This window comes from Bufo bufo, chromosome 4 (genome assembly GCF_905171765.1).
Source record: "Bufo bufo chromosome 4, aBufBuf1.1, whole genome shotgun sequence".
Taxonomy (NCBI): Eukaryota; Metazoa; Chordata; class Amphibia; order Anura; family Bufonidae; genus Bufo; species Bufo bufo.
In genome coordinates this window covers 504,224,396-504,242,185 of record NC_053392.1, presented here as the reverse complement: position 1 = coordinate 504,242,185, position 17,790 = coordinate 504,224,396, and the positions used below count along the sequence as shown (strand labels likewise).

At 42.6% G+C, this 17,790-nt stretch overlaps 1 protein-coding gene across 1 annotated transcript in view; it reads left to right on the top strand.

Moving 5' to 3' along the window:
- The window catches only part of PYGB (glycogen phosphorylase B), a 124,044-nt gene that overhangs the window by 86,584 nt on the left and 19,670 nt on the right, over window positions 1–17,790 (top strand). Inside the window, exons 10-14 of the mRNA XM_040429652.1 lie at window positions 1,432–1,578; window positions 1,939–2,102; window positions 4,312–4,426; window positions 6,090–6,191; window positions 9,044–9,191. Coding sequence (XP_040285586.1) covers window positions 1,432–1,578; window positions 1,939–2,102; window positions 4,312–4,426; window positions 6,090–6,191; window positions 9,044–9,191 — 676 coding nt within the window. The remainder of the gene's footprint in view (window positions 1–1,431; window positions 1,579–1,938; window positions 2,103–4,311; window positions 4,427–6,089; window positions 6,192–9,043; window positions 9,192–17,790) is intronic.

Genomic DNA, 17,790 nt, shown 5'->3' with positions numbered 1-17,790 from the left:
TGTATAGAGCTGAGGACATGGGTTGCTAGATGGCCGCTAGCACATCCGCAATTCCCAGTCCCCATAGCTCTGTGTGCTTTTATTGTGTAAAAAAAAAAGTATTTGATACATATGCAAATTAACATAAGAGTCATATCTTACTTGTGTGACCAGAGAAGAGTCATATTTTCAAGCTCTGACTCATCTCAGGTTAATTTGCATATGTATCAAATCGGTTTTTATACACAATAAAAGCACACAGAGCTATGGGGACTGGTTATTGCGGATGTGCTAGTGGCCATCTAGCAACCCATGTCCTCAGCTCTATACACAAAATCCCGTGACAGGTTCCCTTTAAATTCTGCTACCACTAGACCAAATGTAGAAGGTTAATGCATACATGCTGTTATCTCCAAAGCGCCCTCTAGTGGCAGCTGTAGGTAGCAAGAATTAATAATATACCTCTGTGTCTATGGAGGGGATTTGTAACTATATAGAATAAAATCAAGCTCTGATTATTGTAAAGAAATAGAAATTTTATTAGTACTAAATTTTGAACCTAAAAATAACGTGGGTAGGTTTATCAAAACTGGTTAAAGGAAAACTGGTTTAGTGGCCCATAGCATGCAATCAGATTCCACCTTTCATTTTTTTAGAGCTGCTCTGCTAAATGAAAGATGAAATCTGATTGGTTGCTATGGGCAACTCACAGTTTTCCTTTATACCGGTTTGATAAAACTCCCCCATTGAGATTGACATTAAAGGGGTTTTCTGTGAGTCAGCGTGTCCTGCAAACCTATCTTAATTACACATCACTCTCCTGTAGAAGAAAGTTTGTAATATACTTATCATCCTGAAGTTGACTGGATTGACTGCTTGAAAACCCAGTCACGTGACATTCCTGAAAATCCTGCTTCTGCTGATGTCGCTTTCTTTGCTAGCGTCCTGGCCTGGGCTATGGACTGGGTCAGAACTATTTCTCTCTCTTGCCCATTCACAGATTAGGTGGATTTAGGAGTTTGCAGATGTGTCAGGAGGGGTTAATAGTTCTGACCCTATACATGGTGGAAGCGAAGTGATAGCGGAAAGATTTAGCTACCATGTTCGTCCACCTCAGCCAGATGGACAGAAAAGTAAGAAAAAGAGAAAACAGCAGGTGGCGCTATGCAGATACATTTTATTCAATAACTGCGTGGCTATACTAAATTTTTTATTGTATGCAATTACAAAAGTATTCAGATTCAGGTGCTGCTTTGAAAAATGTAGAATATATATTTTTTTTCGTTGGATAGCCCCTATAAATGTACAATTTTTTATTTCAAAGTGTTTGCTTATCATTTATTGTGCATTTTAAACTATAGAAAGTTAAAATCAATGAATGATCTTCTTGATTACCCACTTGCTATACCGTCTGTCCAGTGAACTTACTGTGATCTGTGCTCCTTCCCCCAGGCCTGGGATGTAACCAAGAGGACTTGTGCGTATACCAACCACACCGTGCTGCCCGAGGCTCTGGAACGTTGGCCGGTCACCTTGTTTGAGAAGTTGCTGCCCCGCCATCTGGAGATTATATATGCAATCAATCAAAAACACCTGGATGTAAGAGCTCACATCTGGTCCATGTGTGACATTTCAATAGGTTGGAATATTCCTTCAGTAACAGAGCTGAAACTATAGACACTACCACCGGGAATATTAAAAAAATGTTTCCAAGTGAGTTATTGTGGTTGTGATCTGCACAGTGAGGTCAGAAAAAAAAAATTGGAGTCAAATCCTGTAAGACACGATTGTAAGTGTAGTTGCGTATCACAAGCACCTAGAACCCTGCAGTTTCAGAAATGAGGAATCAAAAAACTGGAATACAAGGCCTTGAATGTCTTGTGTTTAGCAATGACCCCTGTTCCTGACTCTGACACCAGAGCCGTCTATATAATTGTGCTTTTGTCTACACATTTGTAGGATGTGGCAGCCTTGTATCCTGGGGATATGGACCGTCTGCGAAGGATGTCCATCATTGAAGAAGGCGACTGTAAGAGGATAAACATGGCTCATTTATGTGTGATTGGATCGCATGCTGTCAACGGTGTGGCCAAGATCCACTCCGAGATAGTAAAGCACACCGTGTAAGTAACGGGAGACAAAAAACACCTGCTTCATTGTTTAAAGACTCTGAGTATGTTTGAAGAGAACCTATCAATAAATATCAGAAATATATATAGTATATACAAAGATAATGGCCCAGATTTACTAATCCTATAGAGGGTGTAAGCATAGATGGGCTGTCTAGACCGGCAGATTTCTTACCGGGGCTCAGGCTGGATGATAAATCTGGTGCAGGGATAGATACTTTTCTCGGCCTCTATACCAACTATTGGTTAGCTTACTTTGAGATAGCTTTTTACACCACAATTCTGGTGCAAAATGGTGCTTTTTAGACCCCCTCTTCTGTGAAGCTCCACCCCTTCCCTTTAAGCCCCACCCCTTGAACCTGTCAGAAAGAAGTGTAGAAACCCTAGATGTTCCATATTGTTCCACTTTTTAGACAGATTTTTGGCACTCACACATTAGTAAATCTGAGCAGATATACTTTGTAATGTATCTTTTATGAGAAAAAAATGCCTCTTTCTTCAGGTTTATCAGCCACTTCTTCCCCTCCACCAACCTCCTGTGCTGATCTGTCAAACGACAAAGAGATCAGGTGGCAGCTGCAGCACATATAAGTCTGTGGAGAGGGGAAGAAGGAGAAGTGAGCTGCCGAAGAGAGGCACAGACACACAGAGATGCAGCTTCTGCTTCTAGTTTTATATCCCACCCAAGTGCTGGATTCACAACTACACTACTGCTGTAACGTGACTTCCATGCTGCTGCTTCTAAAGGGTGTGCTACAGAGAGATAGGGGACACGGATCTCTTCTTCTCTCTGTGTGCTGTATATAGGAGATAGCATCTAGTTTCCTTGCACCAGCTCAGGAAAAGCGAAGGGGTAATTTACAAACAGATATACGTCACTTTTGTGGCGTATATCTGGCACTGATTCTGTTGCACGTTATGTGCTAGGCCTAAAAAAGGGGGGCATAGCAGGGAAGGGGACGTGCCGGCAGGCCTTTATTTATTTATCATTTTCTACGCATGGTTTAGGCGTAAAAAAATGGTCTAAATGTAAGACAGCAAGGAGCTCCTCTACATAACTTCAGTGATCCACCGCCAGTGCAGGGGCTTATTAAGCCAGGCGTCTAAAACGCCGGTCTTAATAAATGTGCCCCAAAGGTCCCTTGCAGACGAGCGTTCCTCCCGCAGCGAGTCCGCAACGCAGCTCCTGGCCTGACCTCCCAGCGCTGACGGGGGTCACATAGCATTATATTGATTTATGATGCTATGTAACCCTTACAGTTCTGGAATGTATTGGATAACACTGGCATAATGCTGTCTGTGTTATCCAATACATTCCAGAACTGTAAGGGTTATATAGCATCCGAAATCAATATAATGCTATGTGAATCCCGTCAGTGCCGGGTGCTGCAATGCCGACTCGCTGCGGGTGGAACGCTCGTCTGCAAGGGGCCTAACGCTGGGTTCACACCAGAAAGTTCTGAAAGGAGCGCTCTGTATGCACGATTGTACCGGCGTTTACAAGCGCGCATACAGAGACAAGTGAACACACATTGTCGCGCGTTCCCGAAAGTCTATGTACGGGAACGCGCGACAAACACCCAAAAAAACGCTCATGTACTTGTTCGAGCGTCGGGCGTTTTACAGCGCGATCGTACACGCTGTGAAACGCCCAGGTGAGAACCATTCCCATAGGGAAGCATTGGTTTCTCCTTGTTGAGCGTTTTACAGCGCGTAGGAACGCGCTGTAAAACGCTCAGGTCTGAACTGAGGGTAAGAGTTTGACATGGAGCCTGCAGAAGGAAAAACTGGTAATGTGCTTTGTATTTGGACAGGAAACTTTCCTAAATACCAGAGAAAAGTAAATTGCCTTCAACTGTAAAAAATATCTGATTAAAGTGTAATTTTTTGCTGCATTTTCTAAGTGCATCGAAAGCATTTTTGGGGTATTTTGTGTTGCGTTTGAGCGGTTTTGGATTTTTTCGTGTTCTAGATATGGATTTATTCTGGTGTCTTTCTCATAGGTTTCTCTATAAAACTTGAAAAACATCAGAAAAAAAGCATAAAAATGCCTGGTGTTTTCTTACAAGCGCCCCAAAAATGAACTTGAAAAACTTTGGTTGAACTTGTCATTCTGACAGACACGGGTCATGTGTCTTGTTCAGATAGAGCTCATGTAATATGTATTGCAGCTGATGCATCTGAACTTGTTTTCATTTTACAGCTTCAAGGATTTCTATGAAATTGAACCACCTAAATTTCAGAACAAGACAAATGGCATCACTCCAAGGAGGTGGCTAATGCTTTGCAACCCTGGCTTATCAGACATCATTGCCGAGGTAATCTGCCATGCTACCATCCTCTCTTGGTGGGAGCGTGAATAAAAAAACAGACTTATTCTACATCAGACTTTGTAACAGATGTATTTCATTGGTTCTGTTTGGTCTATTTAGTATTGACGAAGGTGTGGTGCTAGAGCTGGGAAAACCTGTTTAGACCTGGTTCACATTTCAGTGATTTGGTCAGTGATTACCATCAGTGATTGTGAGCCAAAATAGGGTGCGGGTCAAAAACACAGAAAAGGTGCATAAACTACGACTCCCAGAATTCTCCATCCATTTCTTTGGAGTTCTGAGAACAGCCGAGCAAGTGTCCATCTGGGGAGTCCTAGTTTTACCACAGCTGGAGTTCCGGAGGTTAGCCATCACAGCTTTATACCCTATATCTGTGCAGCCTCCACCAGGGCTGTGGAGTCAGTAAGCCAACGTTCTGACTCAGACTCCTACATTTTATCACAGTCCTTCATAAATGGCCAATAATTTAGGGTACTTTCACACTTGCGTTAAACTTTTCCGGTATTGAGCCCCTAGGACAGATTTCAATACTTAACATAAAGCATATTTATTTAAATACAATTTCTGAAAATTCCTGACCTTTTCTAATAACTGGAAAACACTGTTATACATGGAATTTAAAGAAATCTAGGAATTTGTCCTCAGAAAATGGTAGAAAAGCTATATATGTATGTCCTGGAAATGCTGAGAATCATGTACAAGTCTAAATGGGAATAAGAGAAACATGTAGAGTGGAGCTGCTTTTTTAGTGCTTGTCTTAAAGGTGCCCACAGTCTTCCTCTGCCATAGGAAGATTCCTACTTATCTTCTACCTACAGCTCCGGTCCTGCGCACTGGCTCCCATGTGTCTGTCTTCTGGTTCACAGCTTGTTTACTTCCTCCCCAGCATGGACATCATCATCTGCTTCTCTGCAGCCAGTGATTGGATTCAGCGGTGACATGTCCCCAAAAGACACATCAGCACTGAGCCCTTACGTTCGTGTGCATGATCCCTCCTAACTGATGGAAATCACTGACCAAATTACTGAAGTGTGAACTAGGCCTTAATGGGGTTTTCCAGGATGCCCAAAAAAAAAAGGCTTACTCAATCCCCATCTATTCCAGCGCCACCACTTTTGTTCTCCCAGTCACCTTGGTTTCCTGCGCTGCAACGATGATGTCATCAACTACTTCTGCAGCCAATCACTGACCTCAGTGGTCATGTGAGGTAGTCGAGCACATCATTGCTGCAAAGCCAGTCTCGCAGTCTACCTCACGTCAATGCCAAGGCTACAGCAATAACATGAAGCAGACAGTGGTGTCATTTCCGCAGTGTTAGAAACCAAGATGACGGGAAGCACCAAAGCGGTGGCCGTGGGGTAGAAGGGTGTTTGAGCAAGTGAAAAGGTCTCCCCCACCCTTTTATTTTAAAACAAACATACCCTGCATTTACCACGTTTTTTGAGGATGCTTGAAGGCCCCTTTAATTATTTTTTTTCTGACTTGCGCCTCCATACAGTATAATGTTAATGTGGAACCTTTTATTTTTACCACACTGTATAGTCTGTAGGGTAAGGGACATGCGCTCTTTTTATTAATAGTCATCTGTGATGATATAGGGGCAAAGCTAAGATGTTTTTTTATTTTTTGTTTTTTTTTCCCTTCACAGAAAATTGGTGAAGATTTTGTGACTGACATGAGCCAGCTGAGGAAATTGTTGGACTTTGTAGACGATGAGAGTTTTGTGCATGACATAGCAAAAGTCAAGCAGGTACGTGTTCTAGAGTCGTGGGCATCCGGTGGCTTATTCATATCTTTATAACGTAAAAGATACAACACATTATCATTCCAGGGCCATACATTACATTCACTGTCCTGCATCCACCAGCCTATGGCAGAGATGTATGGTAGCCGCAAATATGTACAAAGTGACCCCACTCAGCTGTTTCCCTATGTCCCCCTTCACTGAAATGAAGAGTTATTTAAGATATTATAAGACAGTTCCAAAAAAGGGGGTTTGGAGTCAGGGGCCGTAGTGAGAGCCCCCAGTGACTGCATGCGGCCCTTTAGGCTCCCAGTTGGAGTAGACCAGGAGTGCACAATGTCTGAGGGCCGCATTGTCATATTGTTCTATTTCAAGGGATGGTAAAAAAGTGTTGACTGGTGCTTGTTTGCGCACAAGACTGATGCAAAGTGAATGGTTGAGGAATGATTACTATGGCAGTCGTTCCTCTTTCATTCTGTTATATTGATTATAGGCAGCACATTACGCAGGCAGATATGCTGACGGTAATCGTACATCTGTCATTCTGAACAAACAAGTGGCTGTTTGTTTATTGGCTGATTGGCTGCCAGTTATAAGGAATGAGCGTTCCTATGAATTCTTGTTCCCAATAATTGTCCCTGAAATGAATGCATTGTAATAGGGCCATATGTGCTGACATTTCCTTCCCTGCCATCCTACCTCCTATTCATAAATGAACGCCAATAAACCTCTTCGTTCCTCTCTCTGGGGTCCCTTCGCACATAATGGAAACACATACGATCCTAACACTATTTAGCTTCTATTTTCTTATGTTGCCTGAGCGTGCAGTTCCATGGAAGGGATTTTGCCTTAAAGGGGTTGTCCAGGTTCAGAGCTGAACCCGGACATACCCTTATTTTCACCCAGGCAGCCCCCCTGAGGCTAGCACGGGCTCTTTTGTTTATCATAACACACTGCCGGGTGGAAACTTCCGCCCGGCAGTGTGTTCGGTGACGTCACCGGCTCTGATGGGCGGGCTTTAGCGCTGCCCTAGCTGTTTTACTGGCTAGGGCAGTGCTAAATCCCGCCCATCAGTGCTGGTGACGTGACCGGGCTTCTTGGCAGCCCCATGGAGAGACCCCGGTACATCATCAGATCTCTAAAAAATTTCCTTGCCCTGTGCAACTTAGCGCAGGGCAAAGGAGAGCATCGGAACATGAACTGCTCCGATGCTCAAGTCAGGGGGGATGCCGGGGGGAAAATGGAGGTATGTTCGGGTTCAACTCTGAACCCGGACAACCCCTTTAATAAAGATTAGTTTTAAGGGGTAGTTCCATCAAAAGGTTTCACATTTAAATTTTTTATAAAAAGTGAGTGGATGGCAGTTTGAATATATTTTTATAGTCACTCCATGCATTCTGCTGCCTGTCCTGTCTCACTTAATTCACTGCGGCCAGAGAGAACACTCCTGTAGTGACTCAATTAGAGCATCACACATTACACTAATCAATGCAGTGCTCTTCTGTGGGCTTCTTTATCTACGCCTCAAGAGAACAACAGAGCTGTCATACTGTTCTACTATTATAATAAGGATTACCTTGCTGATAACATGCCCTCCATAGTAGCAGTAAACTGCTAATGGATTACCCATTTATTTGTGTTGACTCCTACAGAAGGACATAACTTTGGCGGATCCTCCGCCTCTTCTAAATGTAAGGTAGCTCCCTGGCTGTGTTACATTTAGACCCTTTTCTACTCCTAAAACTGGTGTAGAAAATGGTAAATGTGACTTTCCCCGCCTATGCCACTCTCACTGTTTTAGACCTGATGTGAGCGGGGAGAAGTCGTAGATAGCGACGCAAAGGACCTTTGCGCCACAATCTGTGCTAGAAATACGCCTAATTTAGGCTTATTTCTGTTTAATAAGTGACCCCCATTGAGTTTAAAAAATATACTCCTTTCTAATGCAAGTGTCCCTTTAAGCATATACACAGGTAATGAATATATTCTCCTTTATGAATACTGTAGTATCCTACCATCACTATAGAGTATTGGTATAGTGCAGTGATGGCGAACGTTTTACAGACAGAGTGCCCAAACTGCAACCCAAAAGCCACTTATTTATTGCAAAGTGCCAACACTGCAGTTTAACCTAAATACCAGTATAGTATATCTTCCATGTACTTTATCATTTAGATGTAATAGCCCTGCGCTGATGAATGGCAGGAAACATCTAGGCATATTAGTACACCACAGACTTTTTCCAGGTTGGGGGTGCCCACAGAGAGGGTTCTGAGTGCCACCTCTGGCACCCGTGCCATAGGTTCGCCACCACTGGTACAGTGTGTGTCGGCAGTATACTCCTGAAGAATACAGTACACACTATAGTACAGGACATGCTATAGTTCAGCAGCACTTTTCTTTATGAAATCTTATTATCTAAGAAAACTGCATTAATAAATATCCTACCAATTAATAAGAACTCAGAAACCGAGCATACTGGGAGTGTTTGGCCAACATCACATTGTCTATTCATTGGCTTAATTGAAAGGCTTTAACAGACTAGCTTTTTGTATGATGTAGAAGTCAATAATCTTCTTTTTTTTTTTTTTTTTTCAACCTCATATCGTTTTTTAAATGCCCACCCCCCCCCCCCCCCCCCCCCCCCCCCCCATCCAGTGGGACCTGTCAATGGAAGCATGTCCCCTAGCGGCACCTGACCTAGCAGAAACGTGCCACATGTAGATATGTTACCACTGCGGTCACCCATTGGCTGCAACAGCACAAAATTTTCATTGGGACCTGAAGTGCAGTGAAGACGGCTCTTTCCATCCACTAATGAGTATGGTGTTTTTTTTGTTTTTTTTTCTAATTGCTAGGAAAATAAGCTGAAGTTTTCAGCCTACCTGGAAAAAGAGTACAAAATCAAAATTAACCCTGCATCCTTGTTTGATGTACAAGTCAAAAGAATCCATGAGTACAAGCGTCAGATTCTGAACTGTTTACATGTCATCACTCTGTACAACAGTAAGTATCCTCCTGCCGGCCTGACTGCTAGTGACTGAAGGTCCTATTAATGGTCATAGGCTTGTGCAAATGTCAATACTTTGTAAGGCCTCGTGTCAATTCTACTTCTAGTGGAAGAATATCTCCAAAATATAGACAGGCCTCAAAGTATGCCATGAATTTTTTTTCACACTGAAACACTAGTGAAGAAACCGCTAGGTGTTTCGATGTAAAATCAAAGGTACACAGAGGTTCAGAATTTTTCAGTGTTTTTGGAATTTATTTGATACCAGTTCAAATACAGCCTAAACAGAGGGTATAGGGACATAAAAGAGGAGGAACAAGGTCATGAGAATCTTCCAGTGTAGAAGTGGACCTGACACATTTTCGTAATTGGGCTTCGCATTTTTCTGAGAAGATTTCACATCTCATTTGCCTACTATGTATACAGCTGATCATGGCACTCTGTTGTCTACTAGTGACCAATACCCCCAAGTTCTGGGCCCAGTGAAGGACTGAAGTCCCTTGGGGTCCACCCTCTGTGTATATAGCACCTCACGCGCCCTGGTTTATTATAGGTCCATTATAGTCAGAGCTTGGACCCACTGGAGGATCCTTTGGTTCCCTGGTGGGCCAGTCTTACCCTGGGTCTCCAGAAAAGTTTCTTAGAGGCTGGTTAGGGTTTACACAGAAGTTGTCAGAAGCAGCAAAACATGTCACCTTTACAGCACGGACAACAAAATGGATTGCCTGATCAAACATGAAGTTTTTACCAAGACTTGGGGACAGTATTTTATGGGAAAGGAAAAAATCTGCTCTTTCATGACAAAAATATGAAAGATCGATGTTTTGTCTATTTGCTGGCCAATTGATTAGAGGCGGAGTGCTTATAGGATAAAATAAGCAACCATGCAATTAACCTTGCTTAAAAATATTCTAACATGATGTACATTACAGTTGTGTTCAAAATAATATCAGTCAGACATCACTAACCTGATCAATCACTGTTTTTGGTAGAAATTATATTTCTACATGGCAAATAATTTACTAGCAGGTGTAGTAGAGTAATAGAAATCCAATAGACCCAACAGTCATGCCATGCATGCTGCTGATTCTCTGTAATTCAATCACTAATTGAAAGGGGCATGTTCAAAATAATAGCAGTGTGGAGTTCAATGAGTGAGGTCATTCATTCTTTGAAAAACAGGTGACAATTATTGCCCTTCTTTAAGGAAGGAAGGCATCAAATGTTGTACATGTTGGTTACAGTGCATTTCTCTCTGAAATTCTGAGGAAATGGGTCGTTCCAGACGTTGTTCAGAAGGACAGCGTACCTTGATTAAAAAGTTAATTGGAGAGGGGAAAACATATAAAGAAGTGCAGAAAATGATAGGCTGCTCAGCTAAAATGATCGCAAATGCTTTAAAATGGCAACCAAAACCTGAAAGACGTGGAAGAAAGCGAAAAACTACCATTCGAATGGATAGAAGAATAGGCAAAATGGCAAGGACTCAGCCAACAATTAGCTCCAGGAATATCAAAGATGGTCTAAAGTTACCTGTGAGTACTGTTACAATTAGAAGACGCCTATGTGAAGCCAAGCTATCTGCAAGAAGCCCCCGCAAAGTCCCACTGTTGAAAAAAAGACCTGTGCTGAAGAGGTTACACAAAGAGCACATTGACTGGCCTAAAAAAACATTTTGTGGACTGATGAAAGTAATATTTTTTTTATTATTATTTTTTGGATCTAGTGACCGGAGACAGTTTGTCAGACGACCCCCAAACACTGAATTCACAGTACACTGTGAAGACAGTGAAGCATGGTAGTGCAAGCATTATGATATGGGAATGTTTCTCATACTACGGTGTTGGGCCTATTTATCGCATACCAGGGATCATGGATCAGTTTGAATACATCAGAATATTTGAAGAGGTCATGCTGCCTTATGCTGAAGAGGAAATGCCCTTGAAATGGGTGTTCCAACAAGACAACGACCCCAAACACACCAGTAAACGTGCAACATCTTGGTTCCAGACCAACAAGATTGACGTTATGGAGTGGCCAGCCCAATCCCCGTATCTTAGCCCTTATTCACACGTCAGTGTTCCGTCAGTTATTTCCATCAGTGATTTTGAGCCAAAACCTGATGCGACTCTAAACACAGAACAGGAACAGAACTTTCCCTTATACCTTATGTCTGTGGAGGCTCCAATCCTGGTTTTGGCTCACAATCACTGACCAAAACACTGACGTGTGAATAAGGCCTTAATCCAATAGAAAAGTTGTGGGTGACATAAAAAATGCAGTTTCTGAGGCAAAACCAGGAAATAGAGAAGAACTGTGGAATGTAGTCCAATCATCCTGGGCTGGAATACCTGTTCACAGGGGCCAGAAGTTGGTTGACTCCATGCAACACAGATGTACAGCAGTTCTCAGAAACAGTGTTATACAACTAAATATTAAGTGATTCAAAGGAAAGCAAAACCTTAAACATTTTTTAGTTTATATAGTGAATGTTTGAGTTTGTAAAGAAGAATACAAACACTGCTATTTTTTTGAACAGTCTAATATTCACTTTTCTTCAATTTTTTTAGAGGAACAACTCAAATTTGATATATTTTTCTTCATGTTTTGATTTGGAATAGAATGTGTAGTGTTCCGAATGCATTTGTGTGTATGGAAATAAAAGCTATTAGAAGGATTTTGAGCTTTATTCACTTTTTTAAACACACTGCTATTATTTTGGACACAACTGTATGTGTACATCTATGCACAAGGAGTCAAAATCTCCAAATAACCGGTCATGACAATCTGTAATAATGGAATTTAGTTTCTCATAAATGGTATAGAAGTAGTCCAGTAATGCTTCCCAAGGGTCCTTCTTAACCACCTCAGCCCCCAGTGCTTAAACACCCTGAAAGACCAGGCCACTTTTTACACTTCTGACCTACACTACTTTCACCGTTTATTGCTCGGTCATGCAACTTACCACCCAAATGAATTTTACCTCCTTTTCTTCTCACTAATAGAGCTTTCATTTGGTGGTATTTCATTGCTGCTGACATTTTTACTTTTTTTGTTATTAATCGAAATTTAACGATTTTTTTTGCAAAAAAATGACATTTTTCACTTTCAGTTGTAAAATTTTGCAAAAAAAAACGAGATCCATATAGAAATTTTGCTCTAAATTTATAGTTCTACATGTCTTTGATAAAAAAAAAATGTTTGGGTAAAAAAAAAAATGGTTTGGGTAAAAGTTATAGCGTTTACAAACTATGGTACAAAAATGTGAATTTCCGCTTTTTGAAGCAGCTCTGACTTTCTGAGCACCTGTCATGTTTCCTGAGGTTCTACAATGGCCAGACAGTACAAACACCCCACAAATGACCCCATTTCGGAAAGTACACACCCTAAGGTATTCGCTGATGGGCATAGTGAGTTCATAGAACTTTTTATTTTTTGTCACAAGTTAGCGGAAAATGATGATTTTTTTTTTTGATTTTTTTTTTCTTACAAAGTCTCATATTCCACTAACTTGTGACAAAAAATAAAAACTTCTATGAACTCACTATGCCCATCACGAAATACCTTGGGGTCTCTTCTTTCCAAAATGGGGTCACTTGTGGGGTAGTTATACTGCCCTGGCATTTTAGGGGCCCAAATGTGTGGTAAGGAGTTTGAAATCAAATTCTGTAAAAAATGACCTGTGAAATCCGAAAGGTGCTCTTTGGAATATGGGCCCCTTTGCCCACCTAGGCTGCAAAAAAGTGTCACACATCTGGTATCTCCGTACTCAGGAGAAGGTGGGGAATGTGTTTTGGGGTGTCTTTTTACATATACCCATGCTGGGTGAGATAAATATCTTGGTCAAATGCCAACTTTGTATAAAAAAATGGGAAAAGTTGTCTTTTGCCAAGATATTTCTCTCACCCAGCATGGGTATATGTAAAATGACACCCCAAAACACATTCCCCACCTTCTCCTGAGTACGGCAATACCAGATGTGTGACACTTTTTTGCAGCCTAGGTGGGCAAAGGGGCCCATATTCCAAAGAGCACCTTTCGGATTTCACAGGTCATTTTTTACAGAATTTGATTTCAAACTCCTTACCACACATTTGGGCCCCTAGAATGCCAGGGCAGTATAACTACCCCACAAGTGACTCCATTTTGGAAAGAAGACACCCCAAGGTATTCCGTGAGGGGCATGGCAAGTTCCTAGAATATTTTATTTTTTGTCACAAGTTAGTGGAAAATGCTGATTTATTTATTTATTTATTTTTTCATACAAAGTCTCATATTCCACTAACTTGTGACAAAAAATAAAAACTTCCATGAACTCACTATGCCCATCAGCGAATACCTTGGGGTCTCTTCTTTCCAAAATGGGGTCACTTGTGGGTTAGTTATACTGCCCTGGCATTCTAGGGGCCCAAATGTGTGGTAAGGAGTTTGAAATCAAATTCTGTAAAAAATGACCTGTGAAATCCGAAAGGTGCTCTTTGGAATATGGGCCCCTTTGCCCACCTAGGCTGCAAAAAAGTGTCACACATCTGGTATCTCCGTACTCAGGAGAAGGTGGGGAATGTGTTTTGGGGTGTCATTTTACATATACCCATGCTGGGTGAGATAAATATCTTGGTCAAATGCCAACTTTGTATAAAAAAATGGGAAAAGTTGTCTTTTGCCAAGATATTTCTCTCACCCAGCATGGGTATATGTAAAATGACACCCCAAAACACATTCCCCACCTTCTCCTGAGTACGGAGATACCAGATGTGTGACACTTTTTTGCAGCCTAGGTGGGCAAAGGGGCCCATATTCCAAAGAGCACCTTTCGGATTTCACAGGTCATTTTTTGCAGAATTTGATTTCAAACTCCTTACCACACATTTGGGCCCCTAGAATGCCAGGGCAGTATAACTACCCCACAAGTGACCCCATTTTGGAAAGAAGAGACCCCAAGGTATTCGCTGATGGGCATAGTGAGTTCATGGAAGTTTTTATTTTTTGTCACAAGTTAGTGGAATATGAGACTTTGTATGAAAAAAAAAAAAAAAAAAAAAAAAAAATCAGCATTTTCCACTAACTTGTGACAAAAAATAAAAAATTCTAGGAACTCGCCATGCCCCTCACGGAATACCTTGGGGTGTCTTCTTTCCAAAATGGGGTCACTTGTGGGGTAGTTATACTGCCCTGGCATTTTCCAGGGGCCCTAATGTGTGGTAAGTAGGTAAATGACCTGTGAAATCCTAAAGGGGCTCTTTGGAATGTGGGCCCCTTTGCCCACCTAGGCTGCAAAAAAGTGTCACACATCTGGTATCTCCGTACTCAGGAGAAGGTGGGGAATGTGTTTTGCGGTGTCATTTTACATATACCCATGCTGGGTGAGAGAAATATCTTGGCAAAAGACAACTTTTCCCATTTTTTTATACAAAGTTGGCATTTGACCAAGATATTTATCTCACCCAGCATGGGTATATGTAAAATGACACCCCAAAACACATTCCCCACCTTCTCCTGAGTACGGCGATACCAGATGTGTGACACTTTTTATGCAGCCTAGATGCGCAAAGGGGCCCAAATTCCTTTTAGGAGGGCATTTTTAGACATTTGGATACCAGACTTCTTCTCACGCTTTGGGGCCCCTAGAATGCCAGGGCAGTATAAATACCCCACATGTGACCCCATTTTGGAAAGAAGACACCCCAAGGTATTCAATGAGTGGCATGGCGAGTTCATAGAAATTTTTTTTTTTTTGGCACAAGTTAGCGGAAATTGATATTTTTAATTTTTTTCTCACAAAGTCTCCCGTTCCGCTAACTTGGGACAAAAATTTCAATCTTTCATGGACTCAATATGCCCCTCACGGAATACCTGGGGGTGTCTTCTTTCCGAAATGGGGTCACATGTGGGGTATTTATACTGCCCTGGCATTCTAGGGGCCCTAAAGCGTGAGAAGAAGTCTGGAATATAAATGTCTAAAAAATTTTACGCATTTGGTTTCCGTGAGGGGTATGGTGAGTTCATGTGAGATTTTATTTTTTGACACAACTTAGTGGAATATGAGACTTTGTAAGAAAAAAATAAAAAAATTCCGCTAACTTGGGCCAAAAAAATGTCTGAATGGAGCCTTACAGAGGGGTGATCAATGACAGGGGGGTGATCAATGACAGGGGGGTGATCAATGACAGGGGGGTGATCAGGGAGTCTATATGGGGTGATAACCACAGTCATTGATCACGCCCGTGTAAGGCTTCATTCAGACGTCCGTATGCGTTTTGCGGATCCGATCCATCTATCAGTGGATCCGTAAAAATCATTCGGACGTCTGAATGGAGCTTTACAGGGGGGTAATCAATGACAGGGGGGTAATCAATGACAGGGGGGTGATCAGGGAGTCTATATGGGGTGATCACCACAGTCATTGATCACGCCCCTGTAAGGCTTCATTCAGACGTCCGTATGCGTTTTGCGGATCCGATCCATCTATCAGTGCATCCGTAAAAATCATGCGGACATCTGAATGGAGCTTTACAGGGGGGTAATCAATGACAGGGGGGTGATCAGGGAGTCTATATGGGGTGATCACCACAGTCATTGATCACGCCCCTGTAAGGCTTCATTCAGACGTCCGGATGCGTTTTGCGGATCCGATCCATCTATCAGTGGATCCGTAAAAATCATGCGGACATCTGAATGGAGCTTTACAGGGGGGTGATCAATGACAGGGGGTAATCAATGACAGGGGGGTGATCAGGGAGTCTATATGGGGTGATCAGGGGCTAATAAGGGGTTAATAAGTGACGGGGGGGGGTGTAGTGTAGTGTAGTGGTGCTTGGTGCTACTTTACTGAGCTACCTGTGTCCTCTGGTGGTCGATCCAAACAAAGGGGACCACCAGAGGACCAGGTAGCAGGTATATTAGACGCTGTTATCAAAACAGCGTCTAATATACCTGTTAGGGGTTAAAAAAAACACATCTCCAGCCTGCCAGCGAACGATCGCCGCTGGCAGGCTGGAGATCAACTCTCTTACCTTCCGTTCCTGTGAGCGCGCGCGCCTGTGTGCGCGCGTTCACAGGAAATCTCGGCCATCGCGAGATGACGCGTATATGCGTGACTGTGCGCAGCGCTGCCACCTCCGGAACGCGATCCTGCGTTAGGCGGTCCGGAGGTGGTTAATATTGTAACCACTCACCGAGCGATTGAGATTGTAAACTCTAATTGAATGATTTTCCTAGTCTATGACGTAAAGTCATGATTTTATTAAAGACACAGAGTCGAGTATTGCTATCTCCTTCTTTACTGAAAATCCACAGCAGCAAAGAAAAATAACCAAGGTAACATACAGAAACACCCCTAAGGGTAACCCCTCCCACCAACCAGTCCATAAATAGGCCCTCCTTAGTGACATCTTCCTCTTTCTTTGTCAAACTGTAGAACCAACAGGCCCCAAACGAGACACTGGAACTTCTCAAACCGGTGAAACTCCAACGGGAGACAATCATAACGCCGTTCCAAACTGGAGTGACAGACATGGAACGTGCAAGTAAAGGACTTTAAGGAACCACTCCGGAACCAAGGATCACAACCTAAGGAAAAAGAGAAAAATAATGCGTGTTAATTGCACGGCAAAATCGACCAATAATAAAAATATAATAACTGCAGCAAAGCTTGGCAAGATATAGCTTACATAATAGGATAATCTAATCAATGAGAATCTAGCAGATACACTCCCCTAGGAAATATAGAGTTCAAACCCAGAAGGCCGGGAGGGGAAGGGAGGGCAATACTCGCCTCCGTGTCTTTAATAAAATCATGACTTTACGTCATAGACTAGGAAAATCATTCAATTTATAACAAGACACGGAGGCTCATATTGCAAGTTTAAAGCGATGAAATAATCGAAGAAAAAGCATGAGGACTAGGTCTGAAATAAAAATCCCTAAACGTAGAAGCTCTGGACCAGTCCGCCAATTTTAAAATATCCTCCAGACGGGCTCCAGAGACTGCCATAGATGTGGCAGAAGCACCCCGAACCGAATGGGCAGTGAAGACAGACGTATCTATGCCCGCGAGAGCCAGAATCCACTTAACCCAGCGAGACAGGGTAACACTGGTGACCGGTGCGAAAGGTCTACGAAAGGAAAGTTGCGGAAAGTCCGAGAGTCGCAGGGATTAAGTCCGTGAAAGGTACTCCCTGAAACACGAAACCGGACAAACCGCAGAAGAACCGGAAAAGGCAGGGTAAGAGACCGATTTTTATACTGGTTTTTGTACGGCGGGAAATGTTGAAAGATACCCCCTCCGGGGTAAAGGAAACTGCGTCAAAGTCCAAAGCGCGGACATCAGAAACCCATTTACACGATACTATGCAAAATAAAGTGACGAGTTTCGCCGAAAGCTGATTAAGAGATAGATCCGAATTAAGAGGCCAATGAGAAAGGAAATCAATGACCAAAGACACGTCCCACAAAGAAGTGAATCGGGGCCTAGGAGCCCGAGAGAGCCGAGAACCCTTGAGCAAACGGCGTACCAATGGACGCTGACCCGCCGGGCAACCGGAGAAACCTTGATGACGGGAGGAAATAGCCGACCTGTACAAATTAATCGTACGA